The 16764-nt window shown below is 44.1% G+C and overlaps 1 protein-coding gene across 4 annotated transcripts in view; it reads right to left on the bottom strand.

The window, feature by feature from the left end:
* DCLK1 (doublecortin like kinase 1) overlaps nucleotides 1-16764 on the bottom strand; it is a 354905-nt gene that overhangs the window by 51658 nt on the left and 286483 nt on the right. For all 4 annotated transcript variants that reach the window (XM_027557410.1, XM_027557408.1, XM_027557409.1 and 1 more), the window contains 4 exons: nucleotides 16011-16119; nucleotides 8936-8993; nucleotides 7813-7932; nucleotides 3962-4108 (listed from right to left, as the gene is read on the bottom strand). In XM_027557410.1, the coding sequence (XP_027413211.1) occupies nucleotides 3962-4108; nucleotides 7813-7932; nucleotides 8936-8993; nucleotides 16011-16119 (434 nt within the window). The remainder of the gene's footprint in view (nucleotides 1-3961; nucleotides 4109-7812; nucleotides 7933-8935; nucleotides 8994-16010; nucleotides 16120-16764) is intronic.

Raw genomic sequence — 16764 nt, 5'->3', positions numbered from 1 at the left:
CATGAAAATGGAAAGCGGTTGATCTTAGGCCATTTCTGTTTTGTTTTAAAGCAAAAAGTTCCTTTTTGTCATAAACTATCACGTCGGATGTGATGCATACAATGGTTTATGCATAAATGCAGCTGGGGAAGCTCTGTACTTACTCCACTCCCTTCAGAAAGGTTTATTCTGCAGCCAACGTGGGTCCTTAATGTAACTGATGGATTGAGAAATGACTAAGGCTTGCCATATTTGTTTGGCTGCATCGTGTCTTAGTTGCGTTATGTGGGATCTTTAGTTGTGGCAAGTGGGATTTAGTTCCCTGACCAAGGATAGAACCCCGGGCCCCTGCACTGCGAGTGTGGAGTCGCCATTCACTCACTCTCTCGTCTAATCCACCCTCTCATCCACCTGTCACTCATCCACAGCATCTAAGGACCAGGCCTGATAAAGCAAAAGAATCACATAAATTCACTGACACAATATACTAATTAATAAAATAAGGCCTTAGTAACAATGTGATAATAAAATTATAAGAGCTATTTCTATTAGGTCAGCTCCCAGTTTTCACCTAAAATATGACTGGAAACATCACTGTACACGTGTTTTTTTTTTTTTTTTTCATTAAAATGCCTTGATCTTTAAGTACTCAGACTTGAATAAATCATTCATAGGATCAATATAGATCTGAAGGCCAAACTACAATATTTTTATATTGCTCTTTAAGAATTAAAAATAAAAGAGTTCTCAAAGTTTTTTCTTATACAACGATACTATATAAAATGAAATCTATAGCTGAAATGCGTACAAATGTAAAACATAATTCTTTGCTACTTATTATAAACACTAAACACTTATGAAGCAAAAATTTATCAGCAGTCTAACAGTTCAGGGTTTTTTTTTTTAAGATCTCTTCATAAAATAGTAATGCAAAGTGTGCAGCGGGGCCTTTTTTATTTAAGTTTCTGGCAGTTAGAAATGGATTGAAACTCTCTGCATTAAATTTATTATAGCATTTTTCCAAAAATAGTCTCTGGCTCTACATTTTTCCATTAGATGGTAAATCCATGCCTGGGTAAATAGTGACACTTTAAAAGCAATGTCAAAGCTGATGAAAGATGATTGTTACAACTTCCAGTTTTAAACAGTTTCATTTTTAGGGATCATTTAATTTTTATTACAAATAAAAGGGGAATAAAAAAAGAAGGGAATAGTCACATGGTATCTCTTTATCGTCATACAGTCCCCTTAAAGGAGACCCAAAGGAGTTAAGTATCTTGTTCAAGGTCAGAGGATCAGCCAGTGCAAGAGTAAAGCCCTTGGTTTTGAACTTTTGTCCATCTGACTATAAATCCTGAGTATGTGATTTTGTGTCTCCCATGATGATTCTTCTTATTTCCACAGACAGGTCAATAGAATGTGAAATTAATAGAAGTCTCAAGGGCAATTAGTAATGTCATCCTAATTTTGTTAAAATTATTCTATTCTTCTACCTAGTTTATCCCATAATAGCTTTATCCCTGCAAAGCTCGCCAATCCTTACTACTGTCCTATAGAAAGAAATGACTATACTGGAGAAGCAGAATTCTTTTAGTTTTTCATATATATATATATATATTTTAAACCTGAATTATGAATGACTGCAATTGTGTGTTTATATATATATATATTTTCTCATTTCATACATATTTTTCTCATTCTTAAATTAGAAAAGAAAGGGAAAAGGGAGAGAATTTTTTTTCTTTTTTGGGTAATTTAAAGTAAAATATGTTCAAACAAACACAGTACTTTCAAAGTATCCTGCAAATTGTCATTTTAGTAAATGCACACTGCTCTGTAACCATTTATGTCATTTATAGAAACAGTGCTCTGGTGAGAAGCAGGTGAACAATGGGTACACAAAACTGAACTGCAAAAGCAGAAAGGAAAATGAGACTTTAATTTTCCATCACTGAATTTTTGGAGCTTAGAGAAATTTTTAAACAAAGGCTCAGTTGTAAGTCCGTTCCCGTGAGACAATCCTACATAAGTCAGGACACAGGAAGAATGAGTGCAGATGAGGGGAAATTGCTGCCGTTTATGGAGGCAGCTATGCAGAAGAGAATGTTTAGGCTACTGTGGAGATGTGGAATTTGAGGGCCAATTAAGTCAGAACTCCATCATCTGACCTCTGCCACCTTCGTTAGCCAGCAGCTCCAAGATCACTAACCTAATTGCAATTAACTGCTTGTATATGTATTTCTTTCTTTTCTTTTTAATACTTATTTTTATTTGACTATGGGGTCTTAGTTACAGCATGTGGGACCTAGTTCCTCGACCAAGGATTGAATCTTAGGCCACCTGCACTGGGAGCTCAGAGTCTTAGCCACTGGACCACGTGGAAATCCCTGTGTACGTATTTTTTAAACGCCTATTTTTCCTACTTGAATGTCCCTCCATGGAGGTATGCGTCTTCCTGTTCCCTGGCACAGTCCCTGGCAGGCAAGCAGTAAACCTCTCTCCCCAGTTCACACTTTATATAGTCTAGTGGTCAAAAGTCTGAGGTGTGGAGTGGAGCAGAGCGAGGTTGTGACCTTGACTCCTCTACTTAAGAGTGATGATGGCCTTGAGTGGGTCTTTCAACTTCTAGGCACCCAGTATGCTCACCTGTGAAATGGGACAGGAACAGACTTTACCCCACATGGCTGTTGTGAAGATGAAATGAGATACTGAGTGTAAAGTCTTAGCACGGGATGAGCACACAGGTGATTCACCATAGCAGCAGATCTTAGCAGTCGTTACTGGGAATGGGAGTTGGGTTCTTCATCTGTTTTTATTATTTTTTAAAAATATTTATTTATCTGGCTGCACTTGGTCTTTGTGGCATGCGGGATCCAGTTCCCTGACCAGGGGTTGAACCTGGGCCCCCTGCATTGGGAGCTTGGCGTCTTAGCCACTGGACTGCCAGGGAAGTTCCTGTTCATCTGCTTTTAAACTTGAAAGTTCACTGAGATCACGTGGGGGAGCTGGTGGCAATGCAGACCTGCACCCTGTCACCAGTCACCAGATTTTGATTTGGTGAGGCTGCAGGGAAGTTCAGAAATTTACATTTTTAACCAGCATCTGGGAGTAATTCTGATGCAGGGCGTCTCTGGACCACCCTTGGAGAAACACTGCTTTAGAAAGAGAATCCTCATTTCCCAGATTTCCGAAGAGATGGACAAACTAATAGTCAAGTAATGCATGACTCTTTGGGTTGGATAATGAAAGTAAAAGAACAATTAGCATCTGGAGATGGGAGAAATTGAATATATTTCATTAAAATTCTACCCTGAATAGCCAACAAAATTTATATTACTCCCATATTCACTAGTGACAGCTCCCTGATGCCAGTCTCTGTCCCCTTAATTCTTTCAATACCGTCCCCTTAACAGTGGGATCAAGAAAGCATGGGGGTTGGTGGTAAGAATGTCTCTGATCTGTAAAATCAGTCTTCGTTATGATCATTTTTATGCTGAGGGGCTGGTGTCTTGAAAACTCACAATGAAATTTATCCTTTTAGCTTTTAGATCAGATTATTGGGATGTAAATTGGGAGACTAAGTCTAAAAGGCCTTCCATTTTCTTTTTTTTTCCTCCAAGTAAAAGCTTTCCAACACCAAGTGTTATCGATAAGTCATGCAAGTGTAAATGCTCCTTATGACTGTGTTGGCCTGGTCCATGGTCTTAACCACAGCCCTAGATTTCCTGAGTTCTTTTCCTGTCCTCCTGCCTCGGGTTTTTATTTGCTAATAAGTTAAGTGCTCCTAATGGTACATTAACCCTGACAGATCAACTTAAAAGACCAGTTTCCAGCTAGTTACTGAAGTACAGCTGGAAACTAGCCTTTAAGGGTTTTTGTTTTGTTCTTTAAGAAAATGAAAAAGAAGGAAAAGAAGTGTTCATATTCACTCATGCATGAGTGCTTGGAGCTCAGGACACCCTGAAGTCGGAACCCCTCTTACCAGCAGATTCTCTGGTTTGATGTCACGGTGGACGATGTTGAGGCTGTGCAGGTATTTGATGGCGCTGGCCAGGTTGTACAGCATCCCACTGGCATCTCGCTCAGTGTATTTGTTAGTGGAGGTGATGGCATCGAAGAGGTCTCCTCCCTGAGAGAGAACAGCAGGAGGAAAAGTGGATTAACAGATGGTCCAGTGGGGCCCAGCCTGGAGAGGCGCCCGACACGCTATGTGCGCGGGGTTTTTGGGTTCCAAGAGCTTCCCCTGTCACTGCCCTCTCAAAGGCCCAGGAACCCTATGGTGGTTTCTGCCCCAACTGCAAGAGCCAGTGACATTTCCTCCAGAGAGCAAAGGAAGAAGGAGAGGACTCTGCCATTAAACTCCCAACTCGGGGTGGGGAAGCGGAGCTGGGTCTCCAGGGCAGAGACCTTGGGGCACCGGCTATGCTGGTGGCATGTGCCACACCAACTGCCAGCAGAAGTTCAGATTCATAATCCCAAGTCTCCTGAAACGAGAAACATACCACAGACTGCACCCTGAACAAAACGTTCTGCGGCCCTGTGAACTTCACACACACACAGTTCTCGTCATTCTTTAGATTTAGGTCTCTTGGAGTGGGTGTCACGTCTTCTTTTTCAATAATGTGCCTCCTTGTAAGGAGCAGAGAAAAGGACCAGAAACTGTCACCCCAGAGATGAAAGAGAGGGAGGAGGATGGAGACATTTCAAAGAAAGTTTTCTAGGTCCATTACTCATCCGAACTTTTGTTTCCACTGTTCTGGGCTAATTTATTGTTATTTGGTGAAGCAAAGATTTCAGGCTCCAATTTTAGATCCATTTATTTGAAGGCCTTTCAGAGAAGTTGGGTCTGATTTACTGACAATGTGCGCACCCTTTTTGCACACGAGGCCCCAAAGAGCCGAGCTCCCCCTGCCAGAGGCTGTGTTCATCTGTTATCTAAAGGGCTAAGAGATTTAATTTGTTTGTTTGTTTGTTTTTTTAATAGCAAACACAAACTAGAGCACCTGTAGGCTGACCATTTTCAAATCCCACTCCCTAACCTGGCCCTCTGTGACCCTGTACAATCCCCGCTCGGGGGAAGGGGTATCTTCCTCTGACCCTCAGCCTCAGCAGTTCCTGAACTAAGAAGATACTTTTTTTTTTTTTTCAAAACGAACACTGTCTCTCCCAGTGTTCTGCCTCTCAAAGGCGAGGCTGTGCAGCTTTGCAGGTTGTTCCCGTGCCACCTGGGGAGATGGGGTTTGCACTGCGGTCCACGTGGACAGCACCCCTGACCGTGTGTAGGGCCGTAGGAGGTGACCCTGCCAAGACTCCACCATTGTCCTCGTTGTCTAAACTCAAGACAGCCTGTAATCTCATTCCTTCTTCTCCGCCTTCAACAAAGCAGTCAAAAGGTCCTCTAAGACCTGCCTCTGACACAGCTTTCTGGGCCGTCTCAGGCTCTCTATGCAAAGACCTTGTGTACGATCGTCACCTCCCACACCGCAGGTCAATGTTTCCTATCTTTCACTCGTCATGAAATCAGCGTTCTGTTCCCATGGTTCTCCCTGCTCTGCCCCCAGCCTTCACTTCAACTTGCTTAACTTCATCTCCTGTCTCACCTGGAGCAGCTGCCTTTATGCTCCACGTAACGTGGGTCTTCCCTGGTCACCCAGACAGACTGAACCCTCCCCCGAGTCCACACTCCAAGCCCATCCCAGAGTCCCCTCCACACTCTTTGTCTTTCTGGCTCCCGCTGATCTCTCAGTGCCGGCCCAAGGGCTGCCCCTGCACAAGGCCTTCCTTCCTCTGGACACACAGGCAGTGTGCACGCGTTCACTTCTGCAGCTAGAAGTCTAAAGTCCCGTTATTGGTACTTATGAAATTTCACCTTTAAGAATGGTTTTACTGTTCACTCACTTCACTGTTTTCTGGAACACAGACCTTACTTATCCAATGGCATCAGTCCACCCTGGGCCCCCTGATGGACTCTCAGGGTTTGACAAACTAAATTCCTCAGGGGGGTGTCATGGGAGCTTTTCAGGTCAAACGTGGGGCTAGCCTTCTCTTCTGAGATGCTTCCAGACCTGGTCTCACAGCCATTCTCGGTCAGACTAAATGCAGGGGTACGATACAGTGGTGGAGAAGGGAACAGCGACTCCAGTATTCTTGCCTGGAGAATTCCATGACAGAGGAGCTTGGTGGGTTACAGTCCATGGGGTCGGAAAGTATCAGACACGACTGAGTGACTCACACACACACACACACCCACCCAGTGGCTCAGTTGAGGAGTCCCCATGCTGAGTTTTGCAGGCACAGTCCAGGCTTGTTAGACTGGTCACCCGGAGAGAATGCACAAAGGCTAAGTGCTACTTCGCTACTGTCACCTGACTAAGCATATTACTGACAATCGGATTAAGCTTTCCCACAAACTGTGTTCTGAACTATTAAGCCTTTTCCTCTTTTATACCTCATCTTCAAATTTAATTTAGCTCTCCAAAACCCAGCCAATAACAGGGGGTTGCTAATTAGTTTTTAATGGCACCCAGAGGGGTAGCAGGAATGATTTGAAGCTCTTGCTTTAAAAATTAAAGTCATTGTGAAATTACTATTCTTGGTCCTAGATAAAGTATAATTTACAATGTTGTAATTACCAAACTTTATTTGGTAATAAAGCATCAATATGAAAATTTTCTGAATAATGAAACTGACCTTTCTTGGTTGGAATAAGCGATCAACATTTTTATCTCCCTCAATCTCAACCATGACCATAACCTGGTGTTAGTACAAACTAAAAAGCCTTCACCCTCAGAGAAAAAAAATCTGAACTTGAAGTAGAAAAAAAACCAGACTTTATCTATAAATATAGACTAATCACTAAGTTAAAAGAAGGCCAATAGATCTAAAACAAAGTATAAAGAATGAAAATTTAAAGTCCCTAGAATTAACATTTTTCTATACAGTAAATGATTGGTTAATTAAATGCTTTGTTGGCTTTAAATCTTTGCAGAAGGAAATCCCACATTCCAGCTGCCACCAGCTCAGCTGAGTGATTCTAAGTAGAATTCCTGGAACCCTGGGTGCTCGGCACACCCTGATGGAGAAAACGATCTGAATAATTTACAACTAAAGTAGAAATTACTCACGCCTTTGGTCAGATTAACATAATAGAAAAGCCTTGAGCAAAGTACAGCTTTATGAAAATAAAACATTCAATTTTCAAAACTTCTAATTAAGAAAATTTCACATATGGAAGTAGAGGAAATAGGTGGGCTACCTTTCACATAGATTCAACCATCATCAACATCTGGCCATTCCTATGTTATATGATTGACTAGAATAAAAACATAATTTTATGTGGTGGGATGAGATTGTACCCGTCACTGAGAGGCAGTATTCACATTATTATTAACAGGGTGCTGTTTTTCTATTACCCTGGAGTCTAAAAGTTCAAAGCTTGTTTTTATGATAACGAATGATACTTTTGGAGTAGTTCCTGGAAAAGTGAGCAGTTTCTGCTGGAGTAACAACAATCATACTGGTATCTAACAGTTTGTGTCACAGAAGCTGGTGAAAGGGATTTCTTTTACCTTCAGAACAACATTCCTAGCAATATCTCATTTCACACAGGAGGGGCCTGAGGTACAGAGCGGTAGACCCAAGGTCAGGGACTATTTCGGTCCAGGCTGAGACTTGAACTATGGGGATACAATTCTAATGTTAAGACTCTTAACCGTTATGCCAGTGCACAGCAATGAGATTGAATACTGCTGAGAGGAAATGAAGGAGAGAGCTCCATCATACAGGAAAGTGAGGTGCTGTATATAGGTTTACCTCTTTTACCAAAACACACACCTTTACTAATTCCATGACAAGATACAGTTCAGTTGGCACGTCCATCTCTTCGATCAGAAGAACAATATTGGGGTGCTTCACTCTCCTCAAGATAGACACCTCATTCTGGATCATGTGTTCCTATTCAAGAGAAAGTTATCTCCATCAAGACACACAGCAAAACAATAAAGGGCTAACTCAAATTAACAAAACCATACTATTTAAGGGTTTCCCAGGTGGCTCAGGTGGTAAAAAGTCTGTCTGCAATTCGGGATACCTGGGTTCGATCCCTGGGTCAGGGAGATCCCCTGTAGAAGGGCATGGGAACCCACTCCAGTACTCTTGCCTGGAAAATCCTATGGACCAAGGAGCTTGGGTGGGCTACATACAGTCCATGGGGTCGCAAAGAGCTGGACTCAACTGAGCGACTAACACTTAACTTATACTATTTAAGATCAAGGGAGATATATTTTGCTAAAATATAATGTCTATCTTAAATTCTAATATTCGTATAGCCTGCTGCTGCTGCTGCTAAGTCACTTCAGTCGTGTCTGACTCTGTGCGACCCCATAGACGGCAGCCCACCAGGCTCCCCCGTCCCTGGGATTCTCCAGGCAAGAACACTGGAGTGGGTTGCCATTTCCTTCTCCAATGCATGAAAGTGAAAAGTGAAAGTGAAGTCGCTCAGTCGTGTCCAACTCTTAGCCAGGGACTATAGCCCACCAGGCTCCTCTGTCCATGGGATTTTCCAGGCAAGAGTACTGGAGTGGGTTGCCATTGCCTTCTCTGTCATATAGCCTAGAATGTCAAAAGATATTGAAGGTCCTTAGAAGATGCTTGTAATTTCAGAACCTACCATGGTTCTGAATGTGGAAGGATGAAATGAAACTTAGATCACAAAAGTAAGAGAAAAAGTAAATACAAGAACAAAGGGAAGGAACTGAAATAATATCCCATTATTTCATCTGACTTTGATACCAGGAATATTTATAGAATAAAATTATATCCTAATAAGTATATAACATTCTACTTTACCAAAACACAACTCCCAGGGTGAACTTATGTTTATTTGGGGGCTCATCTTGTGTTTTTCTTTCTACCTCCAAAATAATATATTTTCAAAAGAAGAAAACCTTATACATACTTTGCCTCGACACTTGCTTTTCTTGATAATTTTCAGAGCATACTCCCTAGCAGTCGACCTGCAAAGAAGAAGTTTTGTTTTTTTTTAATAAATGTAATTTCAGATGTGTTGAATCATCTTATTAAGGATTCACTCGTACCCCATTGATCTGGCATCGTGGTGTAAATATTTTGTAAAAAATTCTGTTTTCCGTTTTTAAAAGAAATATGTGAATTTTAAGGGGTTGACCAAGTGTAAGGACAAAACCAACATGATAGCTCAGAAACATCACAAGCTGTTACAGCTGCCGTAATTGTAGTAAACTTACTGCTGCTGCTGCCCCCGTGGGTAACTCCTCCTTGCAGGTGGCTATGCCCTGTTCCTCCCTCTAAAGTGGACATGAAATAGGGGTGAGTTTCTGCCCTTCTCCATTTCTCTTGGGTTATCCAAGAAGTGAGTTTTCTGAATGGTTCTCACGGTCACACTGATAACATTCAATACGCAGTTCACCCTCTTTAGACTTGGGCCGTGTGCAGCTCTGTGTGTTCTGGTGGAGAACTCATGAATGAGGTGTTCAAGGAGTATAGCAAGGGATACAGTCGTTATCTGAGCATCCTGTGACCTCTTGAGCCTTTCAAAAAAATATTTATTTATTTGGCTGTGCCGGGTCTTTGCTGTGGCACGAGGGGTCTTCGATCTTCGTTGTGGTATCCAGGTTCTTCAGTTGTAGCTTGCAAACTCTTAGTTGTGGCATTTGGGATCTAACGTTCCTTGACCAGGGATCAAACCCAGGCCCCCCTGCATTTGGAGCGTGGAGTCTTAGCCATAGGCCCTCTCATTCAATAGAAATGAAATGGAGGTGACAGTTATAAACAGCTCATGTTCCCAAAGCCACCTGGCAGTGCTAAAATCAGAACTTGAGTTCTTGGGGTCTCTGCTTCTCATACAGCCCAGCCAACACTGCCCGTCCTCCGTCGTGGGCGTGGGAGGGCGGGCTTAGTCATACCGAACCTTTAAATAGCTACTAACTTATGTGAACATGTCTAAGATACTGTAGTGCCAATAGTGACGGTCCACTGTCAAAGGACACCGTGCACACTTAACAATCATCAGGAACCCCTACTTCACAATCATTTCTACTTCAGACCTAGTTGGGAAACCAAGAGAGTTTAGCTTCTTGCCTGTAGATAAAGGCCAATTTTAGGGATACAAATGAATACAATGGGAGTGAAGTTGATTAAGAACAAAATTTCAAAATAGGGTTTTAAAAGTTTCACTTTGGAGAATCAAAGGGGAATTTCCTAGTCGGATGTTATGGTAAGAGCAAGAGAGTGATGTGCCTATAAATTAAGAGGCCAGATAGTAACAATGTGTTTCAAGCATTTTAGAAACCATTCATGTTGTTTGCTTCTCTTTTTAAAATACTTATTTATTTACTTGGCTGTGCCAGGTCTTAGCTGTGGCATGTGGGGTCTTTAGCTGTGGCATGTGGATCGAACCCAGATGCCTGCGTTGGGAGTGTGGCGTCTCAGCCACTGGACCACCAGGGAAACCCTCCTGTCGTTTACTTCTAAAACTCCTCCTTCCACTGCACTTCCAGGACCCTTCAGGGTACTAGCTTGCAGAATAAAATAAACATTGACCAAGCTGTTATAATTGTATCTAATGAGAAAGTCTAGAGGCTTCCCAGGCGGAGCAGTGGTGAAAAACCCGCCTGCCAATGCAGGAGACTCACATCACAGAAGGATCGCAGGGACTCTATAAGCGGCTCTTTTTAAGAGGCTTCTGAAGAGTTTCATCCGCAACCATGAAAATATTTAATCAAGAGGAAAACTAAAAGCTGATGTGTTTCTGGGTTCTGCATTTCACAAATCACACACAAAATTATAATAAAGCAAATCTGAGACTGGAATATATGAGCAGTTTCCAATCTAGTCTGGGATGTTTCATCTGATTGCAGGGAATCTGGATTCCAGGACTGAAAGCTTTGATAAGAGCCAGCAGTACCGGGCAGGGCAAGAGAGGTAAGACAGTGTTTGGGAAGGTGCTGGTTAGAAGAGCGGAAATTTCTTGGCTGTCTCTTCCCCACGGTTACCACCTGATCCTCCATTTCCCTGGAATGAGCAACATTAAAGCTTTGCTATACTCAAAACAGAAAGCTGGAGTGGGACCCAGGCAGGCTGACTCCTCCTCTACAGCCAGACACACAAGCAGCAAAATCCCGAGCAAATAAGTGAGCGTGTTGGCTTCCAGGACACCAGGCAACCAGGTTGCGTGCTGAGCCTACAGCTGAGGGGCAAAATGCAAGCAAAGCTGGGCTGCAGCGGCCTATAGCTTCCTAGGAAGAGGCCCTTGTGGGCTGACTACCCAGAATCTTACAAAATAGGAGTCAACACTCACTCAGATTTACCCACATTTTGTATCAGACAAAGAGCCCTGTGGAGGAACCACCAAAATTAATACTGCAAGTTTTTTTTTTTTTCCTGCATTCTTTGAGAATAGAACTATAAAGTCATAATAAAATCCTTAATTACTAGAAATGCATGTTTATAAGGAAAGGGGATGAATCTGGAATATAAGACTAAAAACAGGTGTTAGGATTAAATGTCCACCGTAAGAATAAACACGTCATGGCTTGCTTTCAGTTGGTAAAAGAAAACATTTGGCAAGAAATAAAACCTCAAACAAAGTATCTGCCTTCCTCCATACTCTAAACTCTGAGGACCGCTGTGCCCGTGTCAGCATCCAGTAAGCAGGCGCGTGGTTCTTTGTCGGCTGCACGGGTGATAAGAGACCTGGCCTTTGACCTCAAGGAGTCTACAGTTCAGTGTGTAGAGGACAGAAGACACCTGGGTTGCTGGGGAACATCCAGGCCGTTTGCTCGTATGTTCCTGAAATTATAGCCTTGACCGTTCCTGCAATCATAGAAACCTCAAAGGCCAAAGCCAAAGTGGCAGCACGAGACAAGCCTGGTTTTCCTCCTTGTCCGTAGGAGCTCAGTTTGTAAGGTCACGTTCCTATTCAGTTTGACTCCAGGCTAGAGCTCGAACTACTAGGGAGAAATGTCTGAACTTTACAAATTGGAACTAAATCTAGCCTTTCAGGGTTGTACTGATGATGGTTTGGAGAACGCTATCTTGTTTAACGCGATGATTCCGGGCCCCAGGACAGTCTTCTCACCGCTTCCCTCAGCCCTGGAGGGCTGCAGAATGCTAATGAAAAGGGCACGCTGGACCAAAGGGATTTTTGTTGTTTGCTCTGTTTTGATAATTTTTATGAAGATTATGTGGAAGAGGAAACATGGTTTCCCAGGCATTCTTCTGCCGCAGCCTTTATTGACTGTCATGGCGATCCTTTGCTTATGGGTGAGGTCCTCAAGCAGAGCGGCGGTGTGACTCTCTTTGTGCCCCGGAAATGCCAGGAGAGGCCTGAACTAGCAGGGCCTCCAAGCACGTTGGTGGAGCTGGGAGAACTCCAGAGGCTGGTGGCGCTTAGGACATGACAGGGAGACCCTGTCTCCTTGAGGAGTGAGTCCACAGCAACCTTTGCTTACCCAGTAATTAAAGCTGAATCAGGGCCTCCTCTGTGAGCAGAGAACGGAGGCACCCCAGAAGCGTCTTGTGACATCTCCGGAGTGGAGCTGTATTTTGAATTTGAACTTGGGCCCTGTGGCTATCAGGGGTCAGAGCATCCTTAGGGAGGAAAGCACACTGTCAGCTGAGAGACACTTAAAATCCTTCCCATTGACTCATCCTCCAAATCTCACTTCAGAAGCAAATGCCTCCAATTACAGGTGTACAGTTCTTCAAACGTCTGAGGACTTTCTAGGTGGATGCACCCATGTCGCTGATACTGCAGTCTCAGCTCGTTCTTTGGGTTTGGGCCTGTCTCACACCATTGCCAGAGCCAATGCTTTCAACGTGTAGTTCTTTTATTTTATCCTATTAATATCCTATTAATTTTATTTATTTATTTTTTTGACTGTGCTGGGTGTTCTTTGCTACTCAAAGACTTTCTCTAGCTGTGGTGAGCAGGGGCTACCCTTCATTGAGGTGCGTGGTCTTCTCATTGTAGTGGCTTCTCCTGTTACAGAGCATGGGCTTTGGGCACATGGGCTTCAGTAGTTATGGCTCGTGGGCTCCAGAGCGCTGGCTCAGTAGTTGGGGTGCACAGGCTTAGCCACTCCGTGGCATGTGGGATCGTCCCAGACCAGGGATTGAACTGGCGTCCCCTGCACTGCCGGGCAGACCCCTAACCACTGGACCACTGGGGAAGCCCTCAACGTGTAGTTCTTTGCGTCTCCAGGTGGAGCAGGGAGAGAGGGAATCATGAGCAGCTACAGTTTTAACCCAGTTGAATCCTGTGCTGCCAAAACATGCAAGCAGTCAGGTGGGGAGGAGGGCCGGGAGCCACCCGAGACACCATGCCTGCTCACAACCGCATTACTGGTACCCGTGGCTTGACTGGTAATAATCCACACAGAGCCAGGCAGCCAAGGACGAAGGGCACCTCATCTCAAGCCCTCTGTCCATCCTCGGACCTCTTCTTAGCGCATTTCAGCCTTGTGAGTTTTCTTTGAGGCCTTGAAAGGCTCTACAAAACAGCTTCTAAAGTTCGCCAGCATCCTTCAGCACATCCTAAGGGCTCCCGAGGCCACTGAAGACAGCGCTACAGGGATACAGGCAGAAACCGAAATGGACCTGGCAGACCCCAGGATGGGATGTGTTGACACAGAATCGGGGGAGGGATGCGATGTCACCGCATCCATTGTTGCAGGAAACCCTCCCCTGTGACGGATCACTATTAACAGGAGGGGTAGACCTGCTCTTGTTCATCCACATCCATCCTTCCAAATATGGCATAAAGTCCCCACACAAGCAGTGTGTGCCACTCAACATTCTTAGCCCCCTTTTATTTTCCTGGACCTCTGGAAAGTATTAACAGATTGTTCCGGGATACTTCTGAGGAGAGGGGGCAGCTGCCATATGTCCTGGTTCAGTGGGAGCTGAATACTAACACTTCGGGAGCAACCTGGTGCTTAGACTCTGAAGGCGCGTACGAGGAGACCCGAGATGCAAACTCCTACAAAACGAACGCAGTCTAAACCAGAAATAAAGAAATTAATCCGGGATGAAGAAATGAGAAATTTCTATCCGGGAAGACCAGGGCCGTGGGACTAAGATGCCATCGTGATCAGAGGACAGGCACACGCCAGACTTAACAGATGATGCCCCTGGCAGGGAACCAGGCCCCCGCGGGGGAAGAGCACCGCGATGCCAAACACGGGGTTTTCTGCTGCAGCACACATTACATTTAAAGGGGTTGGCTTTCCTATCAGTAAAAGCACAATGAAAAACAAAATCACATACACACACACTTCCACCCATTACTGTGAGAATGGCTTTCCCGATTTCACTTCTGTCTCCTTTGTACAGGGACAAACGTGATGTGTGTGACTTCGGGCCTGGTTGGAGGCAGAGGAGGGTGGAGCAGAGTGCTCCAGTGGCGCGGGGTTTGGAGCTGAACTAGCATCCATGCCTTGCCAAATAGAAATACTTAACTATCTGAGCGCTTATTGACGGGCAATTAGCTTCTTCAGGCGTTCTTTATATAAAATGGAAATAGTTCCAACACCATGGTATTATTATGATAGGTCAATAAAATATCCTCAGTTAAGGCCCTTGTATATAGTTTACATTCAGTAAACAGTGGCTGCTCCTGTCTGGGGAGGCGTGAGGCCCAGAAAAGTAGTGGGGCATTTTCTATGTTTGTCAGTCATGCAGCAAACTGTCCAGCTTTGTGGTGGGAGTGGGGCGGAGAGGAGGAGGGGGAAGAGGGCCTGGGAGGGTCAGCTAAGGCGATTCTCAAGCTGCTTCTCACTCACGCCTCTCCCCACCAAGGAGTGGCTGCTCGAGGCGGGGTGCCACCACGTCCGCAGGAATGGCTTGGCCCAGCTGGTAGGCTGGGAGGGGCCCAGTGTGAGACCCACTGCTCCAGGGGAGCCTAACGGGGGCTCCACTGCCTTAGTCAGGCAGAGGGTGAAGGGAAGCAATTCAGTAGACACTGGCCAAACTCAGGACCCTCGTGTCTGAGGCCCAGGCAGACGTCCAGCTCCAAAGTGACTTGAATCTTTGTTTCTAAGTCAAAGGCCTTGCAGAAAAATAAGTTCCGGGCTCTGCAGGTTAGAACTTTTAGTCTGAGGCATCTACTTCAAACGGAGGCAGAGCTTAGAGCCTTTGTGTTGAGAACTCCTCGGGCGCGCAGGCCGGAAAAAAGCACTGGGGAAGAAGATGCTCACCCCAGCCAGCCCCTGGAAGCCAGCGGACACGCTCCCTTAAGGAGCGAGGCACGTGCCTCCGGCTCTCCAATACCCTGCTCACCAGCCCTGAGAAGAAGCTGCTGGCCGATTGGGTCCTCCTGAAGTAAGGAATTTCAAATCTAGAGCTGGGCTCAGGTTTTGAGGCGGCCTTAATCTGGGCTATAACTATAACTTGTAACTTCTCCAACTAGTAGCCCCTGCTACTGTCCTTGATTAAGTACTGAGATCCTAGGGATAAACCTTTCACTCTAAGCCCTCCCCTTTGGCCCATAAGGGGGCCTGGCTCATTCATTTTAAAACATTTTAATGTATTAAATGCTATTTTTTGTGGGGATCAGTACAGTTGCATTGTGAAGCTTTTCGAAGTTCTTATATTTAATTTTATGACATATACATGTGAGAAATATATCAATACACCTAAGAATGTTCTGACATTTACAAAATGTCTCCCAAAAATGTAGAAAAAACGATTAAGCTTTTTTTTTTTTTTAAACAAAATAAAAGGACTTACCTGAAAGAGCTGGCAACATTTTGCTGAGTACATTAAAAAGAAAAATCAAAGCTCTTAATTTATAGATTGTCCCCCCAGAAATCACTACATTTTTCAAGTCTGTTGTTAGATGAGCTGTTCTTTCTTTTACATTTTTTTTTTAACATCTGGAGTTGAGACATTAACCTATTCCATATGTGCCTCAGACCGCAAATAAAGACACAATCTCGGAAAACATAACCCCAAGTGTTTCCTTTAAAGCTCGATGCAAATGATATCTTTCTCACCTTTCTACACATTCCTTGACAACAGCAAAATTTCCATCTCCTATTGTCCTTCCGACTTTATATCGTTCTGTTATTGTGGCTGGAATCTGGAAGCCTTCCTCCGACACTTCTGAAAGAATCATTAGTATGTTTTTATTGGTAGAAAAGGGAACACAGATGTAGTGCCTAGGAGACGTTTAGAAGTATCATCTAATAGACTGGCACTGATTCAGAATCAATATGTCATTTTCTGGACAGGCAGGCCAGTCTCCCACCCCTAGCCCCTTGCTGACATTGTATAATCAACTGTTTCTACTAAGACAAATGATCAACTAAAAGGAAATGTAAAATCTACGGGGTCCACTCCCACCTATGTAAGACCAGCTAATGCTTTCTGCTGAAGCGGGTTGTCTGAGGAGGAAGTTTTGCTTTTCATTTCATGCCAATCTGATCAATAGCATTTATGAATACCCATGGTGTTCAGGGACATGACATTCCTAGGTAGGGAGGAAAATGCAGTTTGTAAGGGACTCTGGACCGCTTGACACCATACAAGCATGAAAAATGCCTGCTGTTTGGACACTTAGCTTTACTACATCCTGAAATAGAGATCTCCGTAAAATTCCTTATGTTAGAACTAAGCACTGATCACCGCCCCTCCCCAGTATCAATGAGCAGATTTTGGACAAATGTTCTCACCAGCAACCTGCGTAGCAGATGTTGAGTTAAAATTGCAGTATCTATTATGTCTGCGAACAGAACAGTTTTGTAGTTT

This window comes from Bos indicus x Bos taurus, chromosome 12, assembly GCF_003369695.1.
Source record: "Bos indicus x Bos taurus breed Angus x Brahman F1 hybrid chromosome 12, Bos_hybrid_MaternalHap_v2.0, whole genome shotgun sequence".
In the NCBI taxonomy this organism is placed as follows: Eukaryota; Metazoa; Chordata; class Mammalia; order Artiodactyla; family Bovidae; genus Bos; species Bos indicus x Bos taurus.
This window is presented reverse-complemented; position numbering and strand designations above follow the sequence as displayed.